The sequence below is a fragment of the Gossypium raimondii genome, chromosome 4 (genome assembly GCF_025698545.1).
Source record: "Gossypium raimondii isolate GPD5lz chromosome 4, ASM2569854v1, whole genome shotgun sequence".
NCBI classification, from domain to species: Eukaryota; Viridiplantae; Streptophyta; class Magnoliopsida; order Malvales; family Malvaceae; genus Gossypium; species Gossypium raimondii.
This window is the reverse complement of record NC_068568.1, coordinates 8,210,405-8,230,936: the sequence shown is the minus strand read 5'-3', so window position 1 is coordinate 8,230,936 and position 20,532 is coordinate 8,210,405. Positions and strand designations below refer to the sequence as shown.

The 20,532-nt window shown below is 33.5% G+C and overlaps 4 protein-coding genes, 1 long non-coding RNA gene and 1 other non-coding gene across 7 annotated transcripts; 3 read left to right on the top strand and 3 right to left on the bottom strand.

The window, feature by feature from the left end:
* Positions 1 to 422: 422 nt before the first annotated feature.
* On the bottom strand, positions 423 to 504 carry TRNAS-CGA (transfer RNA serine (anticodon CGA)). The gene has a single exon. It is a non-coding gene; the product is annotated as a tRNA-Ser (tRNA).
* Positions 505 to 1,249: 745 nt separating this feature from the next.
* Positions 1,250 to 2,884, bottom strand: LOC105779449 (gamma-interferon-responsive lysosomal thiol protein). Of its 2 annotated transcripts, XM_012603203.2 has the most exons (6): positions 2,637 to 2,871; positions 2,469 to 2,526; positions 2,304 to 2,369; positions 1,957 to 2,121; positions 1,649 to 1,741; positions 1,250 to 1,566 (listed from the first exon to the last, which is right to left on the bottom strand). In XM_012603203.2, exons 1-6 carry the CDS (start codon positions 2,672 to 2,674, stop codon positions 1,387 to 1,389), a joined length of 600 nt encoding a protein of 199 aa, XP_012458657.1. In that variant the 5' UTR covers positions 2,675 to 2,871; the 3' UTR covers positions 1,250 to 1,386. The 2 variants fall into 2 exon arrangements, with proteins under 2 accessions (XP_012458657.1, XP_012458656.1); XM_012603202.2 differs by having other exon boundaries at positions 2,469 to 2,884.
* Positions 2,054 to 2,785, top strand: LOC105779453 (uncharacterized). Its single transcript, XR_008195115.1, has 2 exons — positions 2,054 to 2,178; positions 2,271 to 2,785. It is a non-coding gene; the product is annotated as an uncharacterized LOC105779453 (long non-coding RNA).
* Positions 2,885 to 2,974: 90 nt separating the features above from the next.
* LOC105779451 (gamma-interferon-responsive lysosomal thiol protein) lies at positions 2,975 to 4,208 on the bottom strand. The gene is made up of 4 exons (XM_012603206.2): positions 3,896 to 4,208; positions 3,747 to 3,812; positions 3,420 to 3,668; positions 2,975 to 3,338 (listed from the first exon to the last, which is right to left on the bottom strand). Exons 1-4 carry the CDS (start codon positions 4,184 to 4,186, stop codon positions 3,177 to 3,179), a joined length of 768 nt encoding a protein of 255 aa, XP_012458660.1. The 5' UTR covers positions 4,187 to 4,208; the 3' UTR covers positions 2,975 to 3,176.
* Positions 4,209 to 7,624: 3,416 nt separating this feature from the next.
* Positions 7,625 to 12,270, top strand: LOC105779448 (protein TIC 56, chloroplastic). The gene is made up of 6 exons (XM_012603201.2): positions 7,625 to 8,468; positions 8,603 to 8,800; positions 9,482 to 9,764; positions 9,924 to 10,086; positions 10,297 to 12,003; positions 12,117 to 12,270. The coding sequence occupies exons 1-5, from the start codon at positions 7,769 to 7,771 to the stop codon at positions 10,492 to 10,494; spliced, it is 1,542 nt and encodes a 513-aa protein (XP_012458655.1). The 5' UTR covers positions 7,625 to 7,768; the 3' UTR covers positions 10,495 to 12,003; positions 12,117 to 12,270.
* Positions 12,271 to 13,521: 1,251 nt separating this feature from the next.
* Positions 13,522 to 15,591, top strand: LOC105779450 (40S ribosomal protein S4). Its single transcript, XM_012603204.2, has 5 exons — positions 13,522 to 13,630; positions 14,067 to 14,144; positions 14,285 to 14,465; positions 14,715 to 14,812; positions 14,947 to 15,591. The coding sequence occupies exons 1-5, from the start codon at positions 13,628 to 13,630 to the stop codon at positions 15,373 to 15,375; spliced, it is 789 nt and encodes a 262-aa protein (XP_012458658.1). The 5' UTR covers positions 13,522 to 13,627; the 3' UTR covers positions 15,376 to 15,591.
* Positions 15,592 to 20,532: the final 4,941 nt, after the last annotated feature.

Below are 20,532 nucleotides of genomic sequence, written 5' to 3'. Positions count from 1 at the left end.
AAAATTCAAAATTAAAAAAATATAAAATTGTTCATAACGATACAAAAAAAAGAAGCATAAATTATACATGAATTGCCATACAAGCTATCATGTTTAAAATTTAATGTCTTAGTATTTGACTACTTTTAAAAGGTTGAAGGCCAAATATAACTAAAAAAGAAGAATAATGGTCAAATTAACAAAAAGATCAAAAGAAACATGAAGTAACATTACCATACGAAAACGATTTTGATGAAAGACAAATACTCACAAAAGCAAGACCTATACAAATGAACAAAGAAATGGAAGAATTTTGTAGAAAAGACATTGGGGTGAATGTTGGGAGCTAACTCGAGCTTGTTTTCGATGTGGATCTACGGAGCATTTTGCTTGAGGATTAAATTTATCATTATACCAAAAGTGGATTAATAATAAAAACGTTTCGTCGACAGCAGGATTCGAACCTGCGCAGGCAATGCCCAACAGATTTCGAGTCTGTCTCCTTAACCACTCGGACATATCGACACTTTTGACCTTTCACGAATATATTTAAGCAATAATCTTTTTCACTCTTGGCTCAAATTTGAAGAAAGGAGTACCAAAAACCTAGAGAATGGAGGGATTCTTGAAGACGATAGACATAGAGTAGCTGATAAGTATACGCAACAGTGGCATCTGTAGCATCCTGGGAGTTGCCAGTCAACTGTATTTTTGCTTTTTTAATTCCAAAAAATGAGTGGTGATGGCTATGAATTATGAAGCTATCCTTTCCAAAGTTATGTTTTCCCTGAGCTCATGCCCAATGAATGAAACGGTTCAACTTTTAACATCCGAAAATGGGTAGTTAAGATCATAGCATTATTTATAAGGATTCTCCTTGATTCAAGTTTGTGATTACATATAGTGGATAGAGGCTTGAAATATAAAGGTGGTAGACAAGTTTGAATTTGACCCACCAAAGCTGATGCTTGTGATAGTAATAATTCCCAATAGTCATGACACATGCTTCCTCTCAGTTGAGATATCTAACCAAAATTTATGTAATATTATGTGTTTCTAATGCTTCCATCAAGCATTATGAGTGATACATGATTTGATGGTTGTGTTGCTTTTTTGTTGTTGATGGTGAATCAAATTTCTTTTTGTTAAAATGCCTAAATTTGTTGGCTAAACTGGAACCTGCATATGAGATTCATTTATAAAATCTCCTTTGCAAGCTTGGTAAGATTATCAATTAAGAGGACCCTAATTACTTACTCTTTGTTCCAAGTGCAGAATGGAAATTGCATCACAAGTAAATCATAATAACAGGATGGTTGGCCAATTATAATGATCCAACTTCATTCTTACATAAAATGATGTAAAAAGTGGTCCATCATAGTACAGTATAAACTCATGTTGTTGCTACTATGTTCCTCCACTGCAACAATGAAGTCTCTGCTGAATTTGGGATCTTATTTCTACATAGCAGACTGGAGACCTTGAAAATTTCTCTTCAGTAACTTTTAGAGAATTGGACAGGCAGGCCCTTACCAAATCTTTGTCTTTGTAAGCATTGCAGACATAGGTTATAAAATCTTCATATTTCTGCACCCCCAAAGTTTTTAGAGAGTTAGAGAAAGAAACAAAGGTGAAGGTGATGAGGAATAGAGAGAGAGGAGGGACTAACATCATAGAGAGGTTGATTGTTCACTGTCACCCAGGGGACATATAAATGTTTTGGATAGAGATGATCAGTTTCAGTAGCATACTGCAGTAAAAGCTGCATTTACATTCAATTTGCATTTCTTGTTACAGATGTATGTTTGAAAAAAAACCTACCCCATCACATTAAATTAAACTCAACTACCTGCATATGCATTTTGCTAGAAAAATGTAAGGTGCTATTAAATGTAAAACTACAGAAAACTGTTGTGTAATTGATGAATTTAGATCTAATTGATTATGAACATCAAGTTTCATGTTGAAGAAGCTTGCCTTTCTTCCATATCCACTGTCATAGCAGTCCTTGATGAGTTTCTGATCCATACCGGATCTGGCAGAGCAGGCTTTCCACACTGCTTCCATACCTTCAGAGTGCTGATTATCCTTGATGGGAAGGCCTTGATTTTCAATACAGTAGATAAAGTTGAAATGCTTTCTCTGTGGTATTAAATACAGAGTTAAATGAGGAGTAAAGGATCCACCTACTTCTCTGTGGTAACCAAGTTCATTTATTTTTAAAACTTAAGAAAATATTGCTCTAATTTCTGATCATTTTAAGGAATCTACTTGCTTCCTTGTGCTAAAAGGAAGGGTTTTCAGGGACGAGAACAGTGACTTACCGGATCAGGCCAGATGCTAATGGCGCAGGCATGTATAGTGTTGAGGTAACATTCATCTTCACCGTGCTTGATTTACAAAAAAGAAAAATAAAAAAAGTCAAAGGTGTTAAAATTACAAAGCAATGAAACTTCTGATTAGATGTTATGGAAGTAGTAGATCTCAACCTGGCAAATGATGGTCTTGTTAGGTTTTACATATTGAGCATTGCCCCATGGAACTAGCCTGAGATTGATAATATTGAGAAGATCAGTGTTGAAGACCTTCACAAGTTGACTTACAATGAAACTCCGGCAATATGGACATAGAGACTCATAATACAGAGACAAATGAACCTTCTTTGGTTTGATATGAGATTGAGCTTTGGTGACATTGTTATCTGGAGAAGAATGAGATTGATAGATGAAAATGAAGTTTACAAGGAGAAGAAGAGAGAGTAACTTAGAAAAAGACATTTTCTAGGGTCATAATAAGCTCTCAAACATTTACATATATAGTTGCTTATGAATGATATATCTATGCCCCACAATTGCTTTATTTTGTATTAATAGCAATGGCTATGGTCCCCCTATTTAATCTTTAGTATCTATCTTCATACAGCCATAAACCAAGGTTTCTGTTGTGACAATTTGCACAGGCTTTGCCTAGAAGCAGCCATATTTTCAAGTAAAACTTATTCAAACAAAACAACCAAAAGGATGTTGATCTTTCATTCATAGAATAGAAGACACTGTAAACAGATCACCTGTAACATGTCATATATGTAAAAGATATCAACAATAATGATAACTAGAAGCTGGTTTTATTACATGTAGTTGGTGAATTGTGAAGCAGCTGTAATGGACAAAGCACAAGTTCTGGCCTCTTTCAAGGTTCTATCCCAAGTTTGCAATTTCACTAGCATAGCATCCTGGATGTATTCTGTTTGCCATCTTATCATGGGTTGAGCTGACATTGGCCGCTTGTGTTTTGCATGCTTCTGGTTTATGGTCACCTTTATAAGCTTCACAGACATATTTCACAAAATTTTCAAAGTCCTGCACCATGATATAAAATTATTGAAGTTACTTGTCCACAAATATGTTACTTCACAATCACACAAAGAGACAGAAACTCACATCTTTGAGTGGCTGATTATCCACCACCACCCATGGCACATACTCATGGGGTGGCTTTAGCTTTGCAGTCTCATTAGCATATTGTAGCAGAAGCTTAAGTCCATATCCAGAAGTATAGCATTTGTTGATTCTGTGAGCACTCATTCCCAGCTTTTCACTGCATTGTTTCCACATTGCTGCTCTGTTCTTGACCAGCGGTTTCTTTGAGCTTTGTTGCTCTGTGCAGCGAATGAAATCAAAGTGCTTTTTCTGCAACACAATACACTAATTGAACACAAAGATGAATCCGAATCTGAATCCAAATCCAAATAGGCTAATATGGTTTACCACATCAGGCCAGTAGTAGATGACACAGCTATGTATGGTATTTAAGTAGCATTCATCTTCTCCATGCTGCACATTGTTGCGAGGCATAAACATGAAAAATATACATTAATCAAGAAAATATACATTCAAATGAAGAATGGAATTCGAACCTGGCAATGGGGTTCATCGCCAAGAATGTCAGCATTGCCCCAAGGGACTAACTTTAGATTGACAATGGTAAACAGATCGCTGAGGAAGACCTTTACAAGGTCATTTGTGATAAAGTCGGCACAATATGGGCATAAAGTTTCATAGTACAGGGCCAAAGTGACCTTATCACTTGTATTGGTAGGAGGCAATATATTAACCTTACCATTAGCTAAAGAGGAATGAGTTGGAGAAATAAACATGAATGGCAGAGCAACCAGAATAAAGAAGATAAATTGTTGAAGATAACCCATTTTTTAAAAAGCTTTTGTACAATACTGAACCTTCATTATGAAAGGGCTTTTATAGTTGAGAATTGGGGATGATATGACTAACTATAATGCTTCTTTCACTTTCAATAAACCATGTAACAAGTGGATCCTGTTTATAGCTAGTTGATAGAGACAATCAACATTGTTTATGTATCTAATACAAGTTCGAATCACATGCAGTAGGTTGCGTGTTGATGACAAGTATGATTAAAAACCAAATATTTTTGTCAATTTATCAATTATTTTTTAAGTTAAATTTAACCATTAACTTTTAAAAAACAAGTCAAATTATTTTTCTTTAACATAAACACTGACAAAATATTAATTTTCAATGACATTGGCATGATATCCCGTGTAGTAGTTCACGTGTACTTCAAATTGACATGACACTATTTATCTTATATGTCACGTCAATAAATAATTTAAAAATAATGAAAAGATATTAAAAATTCAAAACTCAAATAAAATTATAAAAATTTCATAAAAATTCAACAAAAAAGTATGAAGTATACATGGATTACCACATTGAAAATTTAACATTTTGGTTGGTATTTTCGTTTTAAAAAAAATCAAATTGTTGAGAGCAAAATTTAACTAAAAAAGGAACAGGGAACAAAAAACGTAAACATTAAAAGCTAAAATTGACATCTTGCCTTAACCAATTTATATATATTTCTTTTACGTTATGCTTAGAGGAGAAAATGAATTGATTTGTTTTTATAAATTCCATTATTCTTCTTAAAAATTTCGGGCCTAGCAAATGGATACGAGAATATGAGCTCCAAAATTTCTTCAAATATATAGAAATTAAAAAAAAAAAATCTAATCATACCAATTTCGAATACATATCCATATTCACACCAACACCTAAATCCGAATATTACATCACCAAGCACAACTCAAAAAGGTATTAGTAAGATAGGCTATTTGAACCTACCTACGATGACCTCAATGCTGATATCTTTACTCAAAAAAATGCTTCGAGTCTCAAATTTGTAAGGTGGAATTGGTTAAGTGCAGTTTTCAAGCATGAAAAGCAAATCCATATTTGTTAAATTGTGATTCTATCGGCAAATTCCCTTGAATAATAAGATTCTTTCATTTTTTCTGAGTAAGTTTAAATTGTTGAAACTCCTGAATTGGATGATGCTACTTGCCTTCTCGGTCACTATACATATGTAGCAGTCTTGAGCCTACAATCTGTAGGTGATCAAAGCAAATATTAACCTAAATGATGCAATTATTGGTGGAGAGAAAGATTGAAGGTGGTCTTCACATGTGATGTTAGCAGTATTTGTGTAATTTCCCAAACAAAGTAAATACCACCAATGGCATGGGGTGAGCATTGCTATATGGCAACTCTAGTTTACCATGCCGATTGTGCCTTAGTTCGATTGGTATGAGCATTGTTGTCAATGCAAAAGGACGTGGGTTCGAGTGCACCTTCTATTTATGGGTTGGGAAGGGGTTATAGACAATTCTAGGCATTGTCTCAAAAGAACAAAATTTGGAATGCAAATCAATCCGATAACTAGGAGCGGAGCTATGAAATTTTGGTTATAAAATATAAAAATTTAAATATAATTCATACATCGAGGCATAAATATTTTTATACAAGTTAAACTTGCGGATTGATCTCATCTCTTGATAATGAGTAAATACTTTTGATCAATGGACCCAACGATGAGGTTCAAATAAATAAAATTTAAAGTGTGTAAATAATTTGTTTACTCAATAATTTTAGGCATTATTCATGATTTAGCCTCTAAATTATACCCTTTTTTATTTTATTTTGGTACCTAAAATTTTTTTGGTCCTATTTTGGTACTTGAACTTTGCGTCGTTACTCGTTTTGGTACCTCACAACTAACGGTGTTAAAAAAAAAGTCAGCCAATCAGAACATGTCACATCATCGATGACATGGCAAGTTGATTGGTGATGCGGCGTGTTGATCGATGATGATGTGGCATGTAGACCGATAAAAAAATCATTAATTTTTTAAAAATTTATTTAAAAATGAAAAACTTGCAAAAATTACAAAAAAAATGTAGAACTTAGTAAAAAATATTTAGAAAATCTTAAAATTTATTTAATAATATATGAAAACATGTAAAATTATTTAAAACTACTAAAAAGTTGTAAATTTTACTGGAAAAATTTAAAATTCTTTAAAATTGTTAAAAATTATTAAGAATTTTTAATTTCTTTAAAAACTGTAAAATTAATTATTAAAATAGAGAGTACAATACTATTGAAATAAAGAGATGAATGATTGACCCTATGGCAATGATAGATTTCATGCATCATACTGTTAATTAGGCCTCCACCTCACTTTGTAGTGGAAATTTTTTCAATAAAATGCTTGTGAAGTTTTGGTAAATAACCTAAACTTTGAATTAAAAATCAAATATTAGAATATTGTTTTAAGAAGAATTGTAAAATTTAAATTTCTTATGACTTTCACCATTTTTAAATAATCTTTGCAATATTTAATTATTTTTTAATCATTTTCACATTTTTTCATTTAAAAATTTATGATTTTTATAATGGTTAAACATATTAAGAACTTATAAAAAATTATATAAATTGTAATTTTTTTACTAAGTGTAACAGTTTTGTTTGTTTGTTTTTTTACACTTTAGAACTTTTTAATATTTTTATATATTCAAAACAAAATTTTAAATTTTTTACTAATTTTTATAATTTATTTATAGTTTTTGCAGGTTTTTTATTTTTAAATAATTTTTGACCGATCAACGATTGGTCAACGCAAGTCAAAGCCCAATTAATGTGCCACGTCACTAGTCACCTTGTCATGTCATCGGTCAATACACCATGTCACTTGTCAACTTGCCATGTCGTCAATGATGTGGCACATTTTAATTGATCAACTTTTTTTAAAATGTCGTTATTGTAAAGTACCAAAATAGAACAATAAAAATTTAAATACCAAAGTAAAAAAATGGATATAATTGAACGATTAAATTGTAAATAAAGCCATAGTTTTATAACAAATTAAATGCTAATGCTTCTATTAAAATTAGATAGCTAGCATTCCTTATTAAAATATACATGAGAGAGTAGGTATTTATGGGTTTGGTAGGGTTTAGACCTTAGTTTTTTTTAAAAATTCCGAAATTTGTCTAAGTGATTTGTTTTATTATTAAAAAAAATGTAAAATAACTAATATTAATATAGAATGAGTGAATATTTAGGATATTGACAATATTATTATTATATATTATTTTTAAACAAGTTAAGCTCAAGCTGGGCTGGTTTGAAGGACGAGCGGAATCCAATAACCTAAAATAATTGGAAGGAAAGCCCAAAAATGCTTATGTAAACCAATTATATTTTGGGTCATATGAGAATCCAATAGCTCAAAACAAATAGGCCTAAGCTTTTTTGTAAAACCTCTTCGGCCTTCACTCTTGTTATTCGGAAAGGACACACTATCCCAAATCTTCCCAGTTAGCAGCTGCTCTCCACCATTGCCGAATAGCTAAACTCCATTCCCCTTAACCTCACTAAAACCCTAAACCCTTAGAAGCAAACCTCCCCCCATGGCTTCAATCAACTTCAATCCCTTCGAAAGTTGGTTCAGGAAACCTCAAAACCCAATCCAACCCATCAACCTTCTCTCACTCGCCCACTCATTCCGCCCCCAAACATCCTCTCCCTCTCCCAATTTCGCTTCTATAAACTTCTCCAGCCCCTTCAACAAAAAACCCAAGAAACCCGACTCGGATTCCGACACCCCCGGACCCTACAAGCAGATGCTGGACCAGTTCTTTTGGGAATGCGAGAACCTCCCTGATTACAGGCACACTCCGGAGGTCGAAAAGATTTTGGATGAGGACCCCGTTTTCGAGAAGAAAGAGAATCCGACGGAAGAGGAAATTAAAGAGAATGAAAAATGGTGGCGTGATTTCAGGGCAAGTCCCGTGGTTCAGTTTTTGGCTAGAGCTGAGGAAATTGCTGACGAGATCAATAGAATGGAGCTTAAAGAAAATGAAGAGCCGTTCAGGAAGGAAGATAAGAAACTGTGGCAAGCGCTTCCACATGTGATTGGGTTGGATGGGAGGCCTATGCCTAGAAAAGCTATCAAGACCAGAGAAGAGAGCGATGATAAGTTTTGGGATTTCACGAAACAGTTCTTCTTTGGGCTTTGGGGGTTCCGCCAGAGACCTTATCCACCTGGTAAACCCATTGATGTTGCTCAAGCTATTGGGTATAAGCGGCTCGAGAAGCGTTACTATGACTGTAAGTTCGGTTCATGTATTAGTTCCGAGAGTGGTTTTTCGTGGTTTAGTTTCTATGTGGAAATGTACATTGTTGATTTGCCTGGCTCTGCTTCAAATTGCTTTAGAATTTTTTGAGTTATTTTGTGGATACAGTTATCATGAGAAGTGGAGGGTGGTACTACAAAGATCGACTGGGGCGCACCCGAGGTCCTTGTGAGTTAATAACCCTCAAAACAGCTTGGGGTGCTGGGATTATTGATAGACACACTTTTATTTGGGGAGAGGACATGGATGAATGGGCACCAATTCATATGGTTTATGGCTTGGAACCAGCAATAGCCACTTGGGAAGGTTTGTTTTTTTTTTTTTTCCTTTTTTTCCTTATGCTTTTCATTTTCATTTAAATCTTGTTTATTGTATCTGGAAATAGGTGCCCAAGGGTACACTGGGAATCCTCTTTCATAGTTTCAGTATTGGCTGATAAGTATCACCTCGTTAATATTTTGTTAGCGTTCTTTGAGTGTAATAGCAAAATGCAGTACCAAATGGTATTAGTTATCCATGTTGAATACAAATTTGATGAACTAAATTCGAGGTGTATTGTCTTCACACGTGATTAAGTGATTTTTCTAGGAATTCAAATGAGCATGGGATGCAATTTCAACAAGATTAAATCCGTTTAAGATGCTATGATGTTTATGTAGTTAAGGCCTGCCTTTAGTATATAATACAATACCTTTATTCTCCTGCTTTTTTTCCCATGAACTCCTTTTAAACATTGTGATCTATTGAATAGAAGATTCAAAACTTCCAGGTTATCTGTTTCAATCATTTGGAATTGAGAGCCAAACCTCCTTTATACCGTTTAGGCATGATTTCTTTCATCTTGAATATACTGTCAAATGCACTATAATTAGATGAGTATTGTCCAGGCAACGACCATTTTCCTATGTACATCATCACAAAAATATTCTCAGAATGTTCTGATTCAGTTATCTGGTTGATTTACTATTGTTTTGTGTTGATCATCAGTTAGGCTTGGTGCAGCAGCAACAGCTTTCCTTCACAAACTTCAGAAAGGTATACCTCCTTGGGTTCCCCTTAAAGGACACGAGGAGAAAACTTATAAGCAGCTTCAACACGAAGCTATAGAGAGCAAAAGACGTGATTTGGCTGTTTTAAAAGCTAATGATGGCATATGGCCTGGTGTTAGAATACCTAGCCATGCCCTATTTCTTTGGGCTGGTGGCTCTGAAATGACAACTCTTTTGGAAGCTGATTATATGCCAAATAAATACATCTCAAAAGATCTTCGGTATTACGTCTCTTTTTTCGAGCCTACCTTATCTGGTTTTGAAGATATTTGTACATCATATTGCTGAAATTACATGTTTTTTATTTTTTATTTTTTTTTATGGTTATCATCTTATATATCGAGAAAAATGTTAATAATTTAGTTGCTTCTGTGAGGCAGGCAAAAGTTGGCTAAAGTTATCCCTGGGCTAAGGCCATGGGAAGTTTTAAGTGTTGAGCAAGCAATGGATGAGATTACCTATGGTGGAGAGTGGTATCGTGAACCTCTTGGTACCTACACAACTGGTCCTCCGTACATTAGACATTGGAATAAGGATGTCAAGGTAGGGTGTAATCTCTTCCGAGTACGGTGTTGGTCAAGTTGCAAGTTTGATAACTAAAGTATCTACCCTGCTTTCAATGTATACTAGTTCTTTTTATTGGGACGATCATCCTAGGAATTGTTAAAGATGCTTTTGTTAAAATAACATGTTATGGTAATTGTTAAAGTATCTATTCTTCTGTTTTAACCTTTGTTCTTTGTATACTTGCAGAGAATATTCCGAATCTTTTACAACCTTAGCAGCCAAGTTTTTAACAAACTAGACAGGACAGTTCCTGGTTTCAATGCAATAATGGAGAAAGTACAGGCTGATTCTGCTGCGAGGGATGCTAGACGGAAGGAGAAAAGGGAAGCACAAAAGAAAGCTGAGGCGGAAGCTATATATGGTCGAAGAGAGAATGATCCATAGCATAACCACCATATAAGGAAGTTAACTCTGATTGGTAAGGTCTGACTTGACTTCCTGTAGGTTCTATATTGATAACCAATCAACCCCATTGAATTTGATCTCATATATCGCCGAAAGGAGATGGTTTCTGATTCTTTTGAGAACGTAGGCATAGTTTTCGTTTTAAATGATATATGGTGATCAATGTTGAACTCTTGTACGGGATACACTTGCTTTTTTGACAACGTATTGATTCCAATGCTGATCAATGAAGATCCTGTTTTAGCATGTAAATGACTTTTTGGAATATAGAAGTGCCTGCCTATGTATTGTTTAGAGGATTATTTCGAATTTGAGTTGTTTTACCCTTTCATTTTGGGGTTTGACTATCGGACATTGGGGTCTCAGACCAAAGGAAAATATTTATTTTATTTCTTGTTTAATATTAATCATAATATTAATGTTAGAATGAGTAGGAATTGATAAAAAGAAAGCAAATTTCCCCACTTGCTTTTATATAATATTTGTTTGGTTAAAATATTAATTAGTCCATGTACTCTTTGTAAATTTAGAATTTAATCTTTGTATTTTTATTTTTAAAATTTAGTCCTTTTACTTTTGAGATTTCTAAATTCAAGTTTAATATTTATTTTATTTTACTCTTATATAATATTTTAATAAATTTAACAATATTAATAATGGGATTGGAATTTTGATATTTGAAAAGTAAAAGTAATTGTTTAAGGGAAACGATAACGTTTTCAGGAGTATTTGCATTTCTGACAAAGGCGGTATTCGATGCACCGACCATGTATGTATGGAAATCATAAAAATGCTTTGAGAAGGGCTCCAGCAAGCTGACACATGTCCACCTATTCTTGGGCCTTTTCGACTATTTACCCAATTAATCATCAAGATATTGCCCTCCCTATCAGTATTTTATTATTTTCAGACAAGGACGATTCTGCCCTTTCCTTTTTTTCCCCCTTCACCGCCTCTCAGTATAAATAACACCTATATCTGTCCCACCAAATCCCTTGATCAAAATCGTAGAAAAGATGGATGATGTTGTGCCTGAAGCTGATAGCTTGTTGCATCCCATTAATCCCAAGGGAGATGATGAAGCAGGAGCTAAACAACGTGGGGAAGAGAAAGAAAGAGCTAATGGTAGTGGATTCATTAATCATCTCATCTCAAATTTTGTTACTGCAGGATCAGATGCTGATGAAGAGAGCCAAGCTACAGAAGCTGAGAAAGAGACCATGAGCGCAGGTGCAGAGGCCAAAAATGACGAGAAGGGAGGTGGGTTTTTTGATCAAATCATTTCAAACTTGGTCAGTCCTTTAAGTCCCAAAGCTGGAAGCATCAGTGCTCAAGGAAAAGCTGAAGCTTTTGGTGAATCTGGTTTGAGACCAGAGGCAGAAACGGGTGGTGGTGGAGGAGGAGGGGTTATGAACAAAGAGGAGCAAACAGAGGATGGAGGAGGTATCATTGATAACATTGTCTCTCAGTTGCCCACATCTCTTCCAGGTTACACTCTTTTACCATCATAATCACTTTAATCTTTTTTCATTTCTGGGGGGTTGCTTTAGCTTCAAGTTTTTGGATATTGATTGTGAGTGTCTATAATTATGAATAAGCAGATGATGCAGCACCCACCAGTGATGAAGCTACTATTCTGATTCACATCGTTCAAGATTAAACAACTGTTGTTGTCTTCTTGTGTTAAAATACATATTTATTTAAGTATTTTGTTTATTGTTTAATGTCAAAATCCTTTGGGACAATTTATTACAAGTGTTGGAGATTGATTGAGCCATGTGGATTTTAAATTTTGACAAAAAAATTATAAACCTAAATTTTAAATTCAATTCAAAAAGCAAGTATGGAGATTAAATTTATAATCTTTAAATTTTTAGTCTATAATTTAATCAGAAAATAAATAATTTATCTAGTACGAAGTGTGGACAAAACCATACTAATCATAAATAATAAAAATATTTATGTCGATAAAACATCAATGAGTGTCTTAAGATGCAAGTTTTGGCATTTTATTTATTTATTTTCTCTTGTAATGACTCGAAACCATTCAATTCCATTTTATATTCATTCAAGAATATTTCTTATTCTACACTTTGGTATTTAAAGATAACAGAGTTAATTTTTAGTGTTTAATTCAGATTTTAAAGTTGATTAGATGAAAATTCATAATTAGGCAATAATATTGACAATTAATTTTATAAAATCAACTATAAAACCTAAATTATATCACATCTATTGGATTGTATTTGACAAATTAAATGTAAATTTAAACAAATTAACAATTAACACTAAATTTATTCTTTTACAAAATTATGAAAATTTCAAACCAAATTATATTAGAAATTAATTTTCATCAAATCAACCCTAAAATCCAAACTGAACCCTAAAAAGTAAGCGTACCAAAATATATAACTTTTATCAAATACATGTACCAAATTTAGCCAAAAATAACATAAGTACCACATTAAAAAATGTCAAACTTGAGTACCAAATGATGAAAATACAAGTACAAAACCATAAGTTAAACCTATATTGTATATGGTTAAAATATGTCAAAGTCCTTATACTCTTTATAAATTTGAAATTAAATCTTTGTACTTTTATTTTTAGGAATTTAACCCTCTACTTTTTAGATGTCGAAATCGGTCTAACTATTAACATAATTAAAATTATTTTATTAAATTCAGTTCGATTACCCCATATTTTAGTTCCATTATTATTAAGTGAGTATTTTTTTTATTTCAAAATGTCACACCAACAAATTTAACAATATTAACAATTGGACCCGAATTTTAAAATCTGAAAAGTGGAGAGATTAAATTCTAAATGTTAAAAGTACAGGGACCTATAGCATATTTTAACCATTGTATATTCCCAAAAGAACTTGAGCAACTTCAATAAAAAAAAGAGGGGATAATGAACCCAAAATTTTATCTTTTTTGTGGGCTAATGGCCCATAAACATAGTTTTGGTCATGGCAGACGCCAAATTCATATTTGGATCGAAATCTCGATAATGCCCTCATCTATTAATATATGCAGCTATTAGGGTTTCTTGTTTGAAGACCCTAGCAAGACACAGACTTTGAGCAAAGCAGCCTCATTTCTCCAATATGGTCAGTTTCTTCTACTTTTCCTAACTTCGGTCCTCTTACCTTTTCTTAACTATTTCATTCTTTGATAGTTATGTAAGTTTCATGGTTTGCTGCTTAGGCGATTCCATATTAGTTTGTTCAGTCACTGTTATTCAAAGCTTTCGGCTAGCTTTCTAAGCAAATGAAAATTGGTCTAAACTTAATTGATTTTTGAATATTTATTATATCTGGGTTTTCTGTGATTCACACTGTTCATTGTAGCCGGGATCTATCTAATTCCTTGCCTATTTAGTATAAATGTTGTTTTGATTGATTGGGAATGGGGGACTTGAATGGAACCTTGGATTCTTTACCTGCTCTTCATTCATTGTTCTGTTATTTGTAATGGGTAGACAAATTGATTCCTTATGCATTTCAGTTTCATTTACGATATGTTGTTCTTTGCGGTGTGTTACAGGCTAGAGGGTTGAAGAAACATTTGAAGAGGCTCAATGCCCCCAGGCATTGGATGCTTGACAAGCTTGGTGGTGCTTTTGTATGTCATCATCTTGATCCCTTCACTTCCATACTAGTTTACTTTTTTTTCTTTATTGATTCAGTTCTCTTTTTTCTTCATTTTTTTGCACCCATCACCTATACCGTTTTAGATGATGTTTTCGTTTTCCATCTCTGCAGGCACCCAAGCCATCGTCTGGTCCCCACAAGTCCAGGGAATGCTTGCCATTGATCCTTATTTTGCGAAACCGATTGAAGTATGCTCTCACCTATAGAGAAGTCATTGCTATTCTTATGCAGAGGCATGTTATGGTTGATGGGAAGGTTAGGACGGATAAGACCTATCCAGCTGGTTTCATGGGTACGTGTACTATCTCTTCACTTCCTCAGCTGATTTTGTCAGTTGATTTATTTTATTTGCTATATAAACTAGTTAGTTGAATGAACTGTATTTGGCATGGTTACTCTATTTTCCACATGGCTTCAGAATCCTCCCTTCTGCCTACTCTTTTAAGAGCTACATTTTTTAGGATTTGAATGTTTTCTCTCTGCCTTTCTTAAATTATTTTCTTCAAATATGGTCTAACCGTGCTATACTACCTTCTGGCAGATGTTGTGTCCATTCCTAAAACAAATGAGGACTTCCGTCTACTTTACGACACCAAAGGGCGATTTCGTCTCCATGCCATCACTGGCGATGAAACCAAGGTTCGGATTCTCTATCTATACTTGTTTGATCTGCTTGTTCTGATCACATTTGTATGATACTACTCGAGTATTCCAACTTTCTTCATTCTTTTAGTTATTACAATATTATCCATGTGCCTTTTCGTATTTTGCAGTTCAAGCTCTGCAAGGTTCGATCTGTCCAGTTTGGCCAGAAAGGTATTCCATACTTGAATACATATGATGGTCGTACTATCCGTTACCCTGATCCTTTGATCAAGGCTAATGACACCATCAAGCTAGACCTTGAAAGCAACAAAATTGTTGATTTCATCAAGTTTGATGTTGGGAATGTTGTCATGGTCACTGGAGGGAGGAACAGAGGGCGAGTTGGAGTAATTAAGAATAGGGAGAAGCATAAGGGCAGCTTTGAGACAATCCATGTTCAAGATGCTGCTGGGCATGAGTTTGCAACTCGTCTCGGCAATGTCTTCACCATCGGAAAAGGAACAAAGCCATGGGTGTCCCTTCCTAAGGGTAAGGGTATCAAGTTATCCATCATTGAGGAAGCTAGGAAGAGGCTTGCTGCCCAAAATGCTGCCTAAACTTTAGCATAAGACATCCAGATATGTATTGCTGCAGTAGTTTTTTCTAAAGATTAGCTGGAGTTGTTTATTTATGAAGATGTGACCAAAATTTTGAGAACTATTTACTTCTTGCAATTTATCTTTTTTTCTGGGTGATGTTTCCTACTTACCACCAGGCTTTAAATTATCGAATACTCGGCCGTTTCATGAATATTAGTGCTTTTGTTGGTTAAATGAGAGTTGCTTCCATTGGGATGAACTCCTTCCCAGCTAATGCAATATTTGTTTCCATGCCAGTCATTTTCATTGTAAAGTAATGGCATTGCAACGCTGGTGAAAATTTATCAAAAGCAAGCTTGTGACATTATAGTTTATTGAGCCTCTTGCAGGTTTTTGCCAATCTGACAATAGGTTAAGCTTGTGAAATTTTATCAAAAACATAATGTTTTTTTATCCAGTTCAGTAAATTAATTCCGTCTACCGATTTAGCCATTGGTCAAAATTGATTGTCCATGAGTCTAGCGCACTTGGACGGGTGAGGGTCGGATGCGATGACACTCTAAGTAGTAGTTCTCTCATGGATTTAGTTTGTGGCAAGTGATCATTAATCCCAATTATAACATTGATAGCACCGACAACAGGTTGCTTTCCTGTATTTTTCTCTTCTGATGAGCGTCCTAATAGCATCCTTCAAGCTAATACACTTCTCTTGAATGTCTTGTGTTGTCATGGAATTCACGAAGTTTTCTTGAGTTTCTTTGGCTTGTCTCCTTTCATTGGCGGGGTCTTTCTACCAACCCTTCATTATGGCATGCATGATAGCTGTGCGAGTGGTATTGAGTGGAACTTAAGAGTAAGGAGAATTCCACTCCCTTTTCTTACTCTGTGGCTACTGATATCTAATGCTTTTGCTATCATTCACTAGATTTCTCTGGCCTTTTATCTGCACGATGCATCTTGTCCTTCTGGGTTCTCTACCTACCAAGCAACTTCTACCTCTTTAGCCTTAGTATACAGCATTGCCTTTTAATATAGTTGATAAAGCCTGGTTAGCTGGGCATCTGCAAAAGCATAATGCATGAGTTTGTGTTGCACTCCTAATATGAATGCTTGAATAACCCACTCATCTTTTAGCTCCTTTACCTCTAATGTAGTTGCATAGAACCTTTTGATGTATTCCTTCAACGTTTCCTCCTGATTTTGTTTGACATACCTCAAACTTGCTGATGTGCGAGAGGCTATATAATTACAACCAGAATGAGTCATAAAGTTCCTACTCAACTGGTCAAAGTTGATAATGGAACCTAGTGCCAATTAGTACCACCATCGCCTGACAGGCCCCTTCAATGTTGTAGGGAAAATTCAACACTAGATAGAATCTGACACATTCCTCAGATTATGGAAGGCACAGAAATGGTTCAAGTGGTCCGCTAGGTCGGCAGAATCATCATTTATCACTGGAGATAGCTTCACCTTGATTGGGATTGTGTTTGATGAATAACTAGCGATACGGGATCATGAGCGACATCTACCCATTCAAAATCATTCCATGCAAGCTCGTTTAATTTTTTTGAACGGTTTAGTTTACTGATAGCTATCCATTGTATTAAATGGATAAATGAATACATCTTAATAAATTATGTCATTATATTAAAATATGAAAATAAAATGTAAAGTTGTCGACAACAGTTTTGCATATAATATTATTGTTAAAATGATACAAGAAAATAAGAATTTTGAATAAACCTTTAAAATGCCTCCAATTTAAAACAAAGTTTTCAAAACTCCTTTATATAAACATCCAATACGTGTATCTTTTCATGAGATACCCTTTCATAAGAATATATCTTTTAATAAGATACTTTTTATAGGGTTGTGTTGTTTTACTTTTCTAGATAGTAAAACACTATTACGCACCAACATTATAAACTACTAACACTTGGCGTTGATTATGAAAGGATAAAACGTTCTTTTGTGGTTGATGCAATAATCTTTAAATATTTATTAATCGACTTTCATGAAAATTTTGACATATGTCTTACGGTTGTTACCACCTTTATATAGATCATCAATAGTGTAATTTCGCTAAAGTCCTTGAAGGATTTAGAATGCTAAAGCCATAAAGAAATTCTCGAGAAATTGTTTAATACATTTGCATAAATATTTATATGAATTGAAATGATTTACATATGCAAGATATAAATTCAACTTGGTGATTAATAATTGAAAGAAAATTATAAAATGATCCAAGATACCTGACGTATTTTGTAGGACCATAATCGAGTATTATGACTATTGTTAAAACTCCTAAAGAGATTACAAAATAGTAATTTACTTAAAGAAATCATTTGCGATAACACAATTTTAGAAAAATAAAATTTTGTTTCGACATGCGAATCGAACACTTAACATTTAAAATTTTTGTATACAAATGGACACATATTGAAAAAGATCCCAAAGGGATCAAATATGAATAAAGTATATCCATTGAATACCCCAGTAGTTATAAAATCACTAGATGTGAATAAAGACAATTTATCATCATTAAGGGAATGATAAAGAAATAATTGGTTTAGCAATACCATATTGTAGTGCTATGAAATTATTGATGTATCTTGGTAATAACACATTCTATTAAATGTATGATGTGTCTTTAAGTGAAAGTGTACGAAGATAATGTTATATGTTAGTTGCAAGGATGATATCTATTAAAGAAGATTCGTCAATATATATTTCTCCAAAATTCTTTTTCACTTATGACCTTAGAAGAATGATAATATAAATGTTTAGTAAATCTATTTAAGTGGTCATTTGAAAAGCTAGTATTTAAAATTGAAATAATTAGAATCTGAGATATTATGTGATATTATTATGAGGGGAAATAAGTATGCGCTGGTCTTTTTTTCCCTTTGATCGAGGTTTTGTCCTACTGAGTTTTTTTGATAAGTTTTTTTGATGAGGTAGCATATTAGGCGCATTAAAAATATGTATGTTCTTTTTCCTTTTCTAAGAAAATTTTCCCGTAAGGTATTATTTTTTTATCTTCTTGAAGTTTTAACGAAGCATATTATCTATCAATAGATATTTAAAGGGAAGAGTTCAAATATTTCTATTATAAAGTGGATGTTATTAGGATAAGAAGTTTGATATACTTTAGGACCACAATATAATGTCTAGTAGAGGTGCAATTTTACATCATTTATAATTTTCATGTTTATAAATATAGTTTTTTTGAGAAGCATGGTAAAGAATCCATTGATGAATAAATGAAACACATACTTGGTAAAAGTATTATGGAGGCCTTTTTAGTAGGAGTTAAATTGCATTTTGCCCATTTTACTCTAAAAATGGACAAATTAATCCCTACATGTTAGATCAAAGAGTAAGCTGGTAATTTCTATTAAAAAGATCATCTATTTCTACTATTAAAAATTGGCCTAGATGACAGAAATAACCAGACAATTACACGTGACATGCCAGATGGACCAATTTTAATCGTAGAAACTGATATAATTTTTAACAGAAAAACCGATTTTCTCTTTGATCTAACGTACATGTACTAATTTACCCATTTTTAGTAGACGAGACAGAATGCAACCCGACTCATAATGCAAGAACCTCCATGATAATTTCACCTAATTACTTCTCTCTTTATTTTACTATCTCTTGTTCCTTTTACTTCATTTGTTCTTATTTTACAACAATATATATATATATATATATTTCTATAGTTATACTTATATTTTTAATTAATTTAAAAATAAATAAAAATAAAAAGAGGCAGATCAAGTACCTACATTGAAAGAAAAAATCGGACTTGACCTGATTTAGATCAAGCTTTACCCTATTCGTCCTTGAGTATCTTTATGGAAAAGCTGCATCGTTGATGCTAAATTGACATCCTTTGGATTTATTAAGATGGAATTTTAAAATTATTGAATTTCATTAAATTATGTTATTACTTTCATTACTACAATTTATGCATTGCATGAGATTAATAGTAAAATTTGAACTAATAGTGGTCATAATTGAAATTTCAAAAAACGAAAAATATATGAGCTAAAATTGATCAAATTACAATATAAAAACTGAATACACAACTTATAGTTAATACAAAGACTAAGGGCAAATTTTGACCAATTAAACATGTATTCATTCTTTTCTCAATTTACGCATAGTATAGGGACTAAATTCGAATTTGCTAGTTTTAGTAGAGTTATAGCGGAAGAAATAGGGTTGATAGGTTGTAATGTACAGCAGTTAAGAGACTGCTCAACCAGAAATGCTTGCAAAGCACATGCTTCAGCCTCCTTTCAGTGGATAATGCCAAGCAGATTAAGCAAAAAAAGGTGATGCCAATTGCCCAGAGTATCCAATGACACACCATGCTTTTACTAACTAATCATCTTCTCTTTAGCTTAAGCTAAACCTTAAATTCAAAGTCTTCACTTGGTTTTTAGTTTAGTTTAATTTTAATACACCATCTCATCACCCCCATTCATTTGTAAATGCCAAAATGTGAGGAGTGTCCCCACAAACGCAAAAGCATTGAAAGAAAATCCAACCAACCGTCTGACTATGGCCCCCAACACCCCCTTTTTTCCCTTCCATAATTTTTTAATTGAGAATCTTTGGTGGTAAGCATACATGAGAAATGCAATGTCCAAAACATCTTGCCTACTCACTGTCGGTTTCTTCTCAATAACACACACATTTCCCCTCCTCTTCCATTGATTAATCGAAATTTTATGGTTCTAGTTGTTTCTTATCCCAATTATTTGGAATTAAGCGTCGTTTTTGGTCTTGAGGAAATTGCATACAAGTCTACTATGCGTTCTCTGTGGGGTTTTTAAAAAAAGAGAAAACCAGTTCAATTATCGGTTCACAGAAGTTCACTCAAAAGTCCATTCAATCCATTTTTGAGATCATTTTATCAATTGATTCCTGAGCAGACCGATCCGACTTCAACAATCTTAGTTTATTCTATGTATAATATTTTTCAAATCATACAAGAACAGTCAACATGTATATGTTACATCATCACTCATCACATGTTTAAAAATAAAATCAAATTATTTAACTAAATTAGTGAAAAGGAAGTTGGCATTAAGACTGAAATACACATTTCAAAAGGCAAAGAATAAGAAATGATGAAATTATAGTGGAGGAACTAAA

Coding starts and splice junctions, on each gene's coding strand:
- LOC105779448 (XM_012603201.2), top strand. CDS start 7,769: ATGGCTTCAATCAACTTCAATCCCTTCGAAAGTTGGTTCAGGAAACCT. Junction 8,469..8,602: donor CGAGAAGCGTTACTATGACT/GTAAGTTCGGTT, acceptor TTGTGGATACAG/TTATCATGAGAAGTGGAGGG. Junction 9,765..9,923: donor TACATCTCAAAAGATCTTCG/GTATTACGTCTC, acceptor TCTGTGAGGCAG/GCAAAAGTTGGCTAAAGTTA.
- LOC105779451 (XM_012603206.2), bottom strand. CDS start 4,186: ATGGGTTATCTTCAACAATTTATCTTCTTTATTCTGGTTGCTCTGCCA. Junction 3,813..3,895: donor GCGATGAACCCCATTGCCAG/GTTCGAATTCCA, acceptor AACAATGTGCAG/CATGGAGAAGATGAATGCTA. Junction 3,339..3,419: donor ATAATCAGCCACTCAAAGAT/GTGAGTTTCTGT, acceptor ATCATGGTGCAG/GACTTTGAAAATTTTGTGAA.
- LOC105779450 (XM_012603204.2), top strand. Junction 14,145..14,284: donor ACAAGCTTGGTGGTGCTTTT/GTATGTCATCAT, acceptor CCATCTCTGCAG/GCACCCAAGCCATCGTCTGG. Junction 14,466..14,714: donor CTATCCAGCTGGTTTCATGG/GTACGTGTACTA, acceptor ACCTTCTGGCAG/ATGTTGTGTCCATTCCTAAA.
- LOC105779449 (XM_012603202.2), bottom strand. CDS start 2,756: ATGTCTTTTTCTAAGTTACTCTCTCTTCTTCTCCTTGTAAACTTCATT. Junction 1,742..1,956: donor ACAGTGGATATGGAAGAAAG/GCAAGCTTCTTC, acceptor ATGTAAATGCAG/CTTTTACTGCAGTATGCTAC. Junction 1,567..1,648: donor ACAATCAACCTCTCTATGAT/GTTAGTCCCTCC, acceptor TTGGGGGTGCAG/AAATATGAAGATTTTATAAC.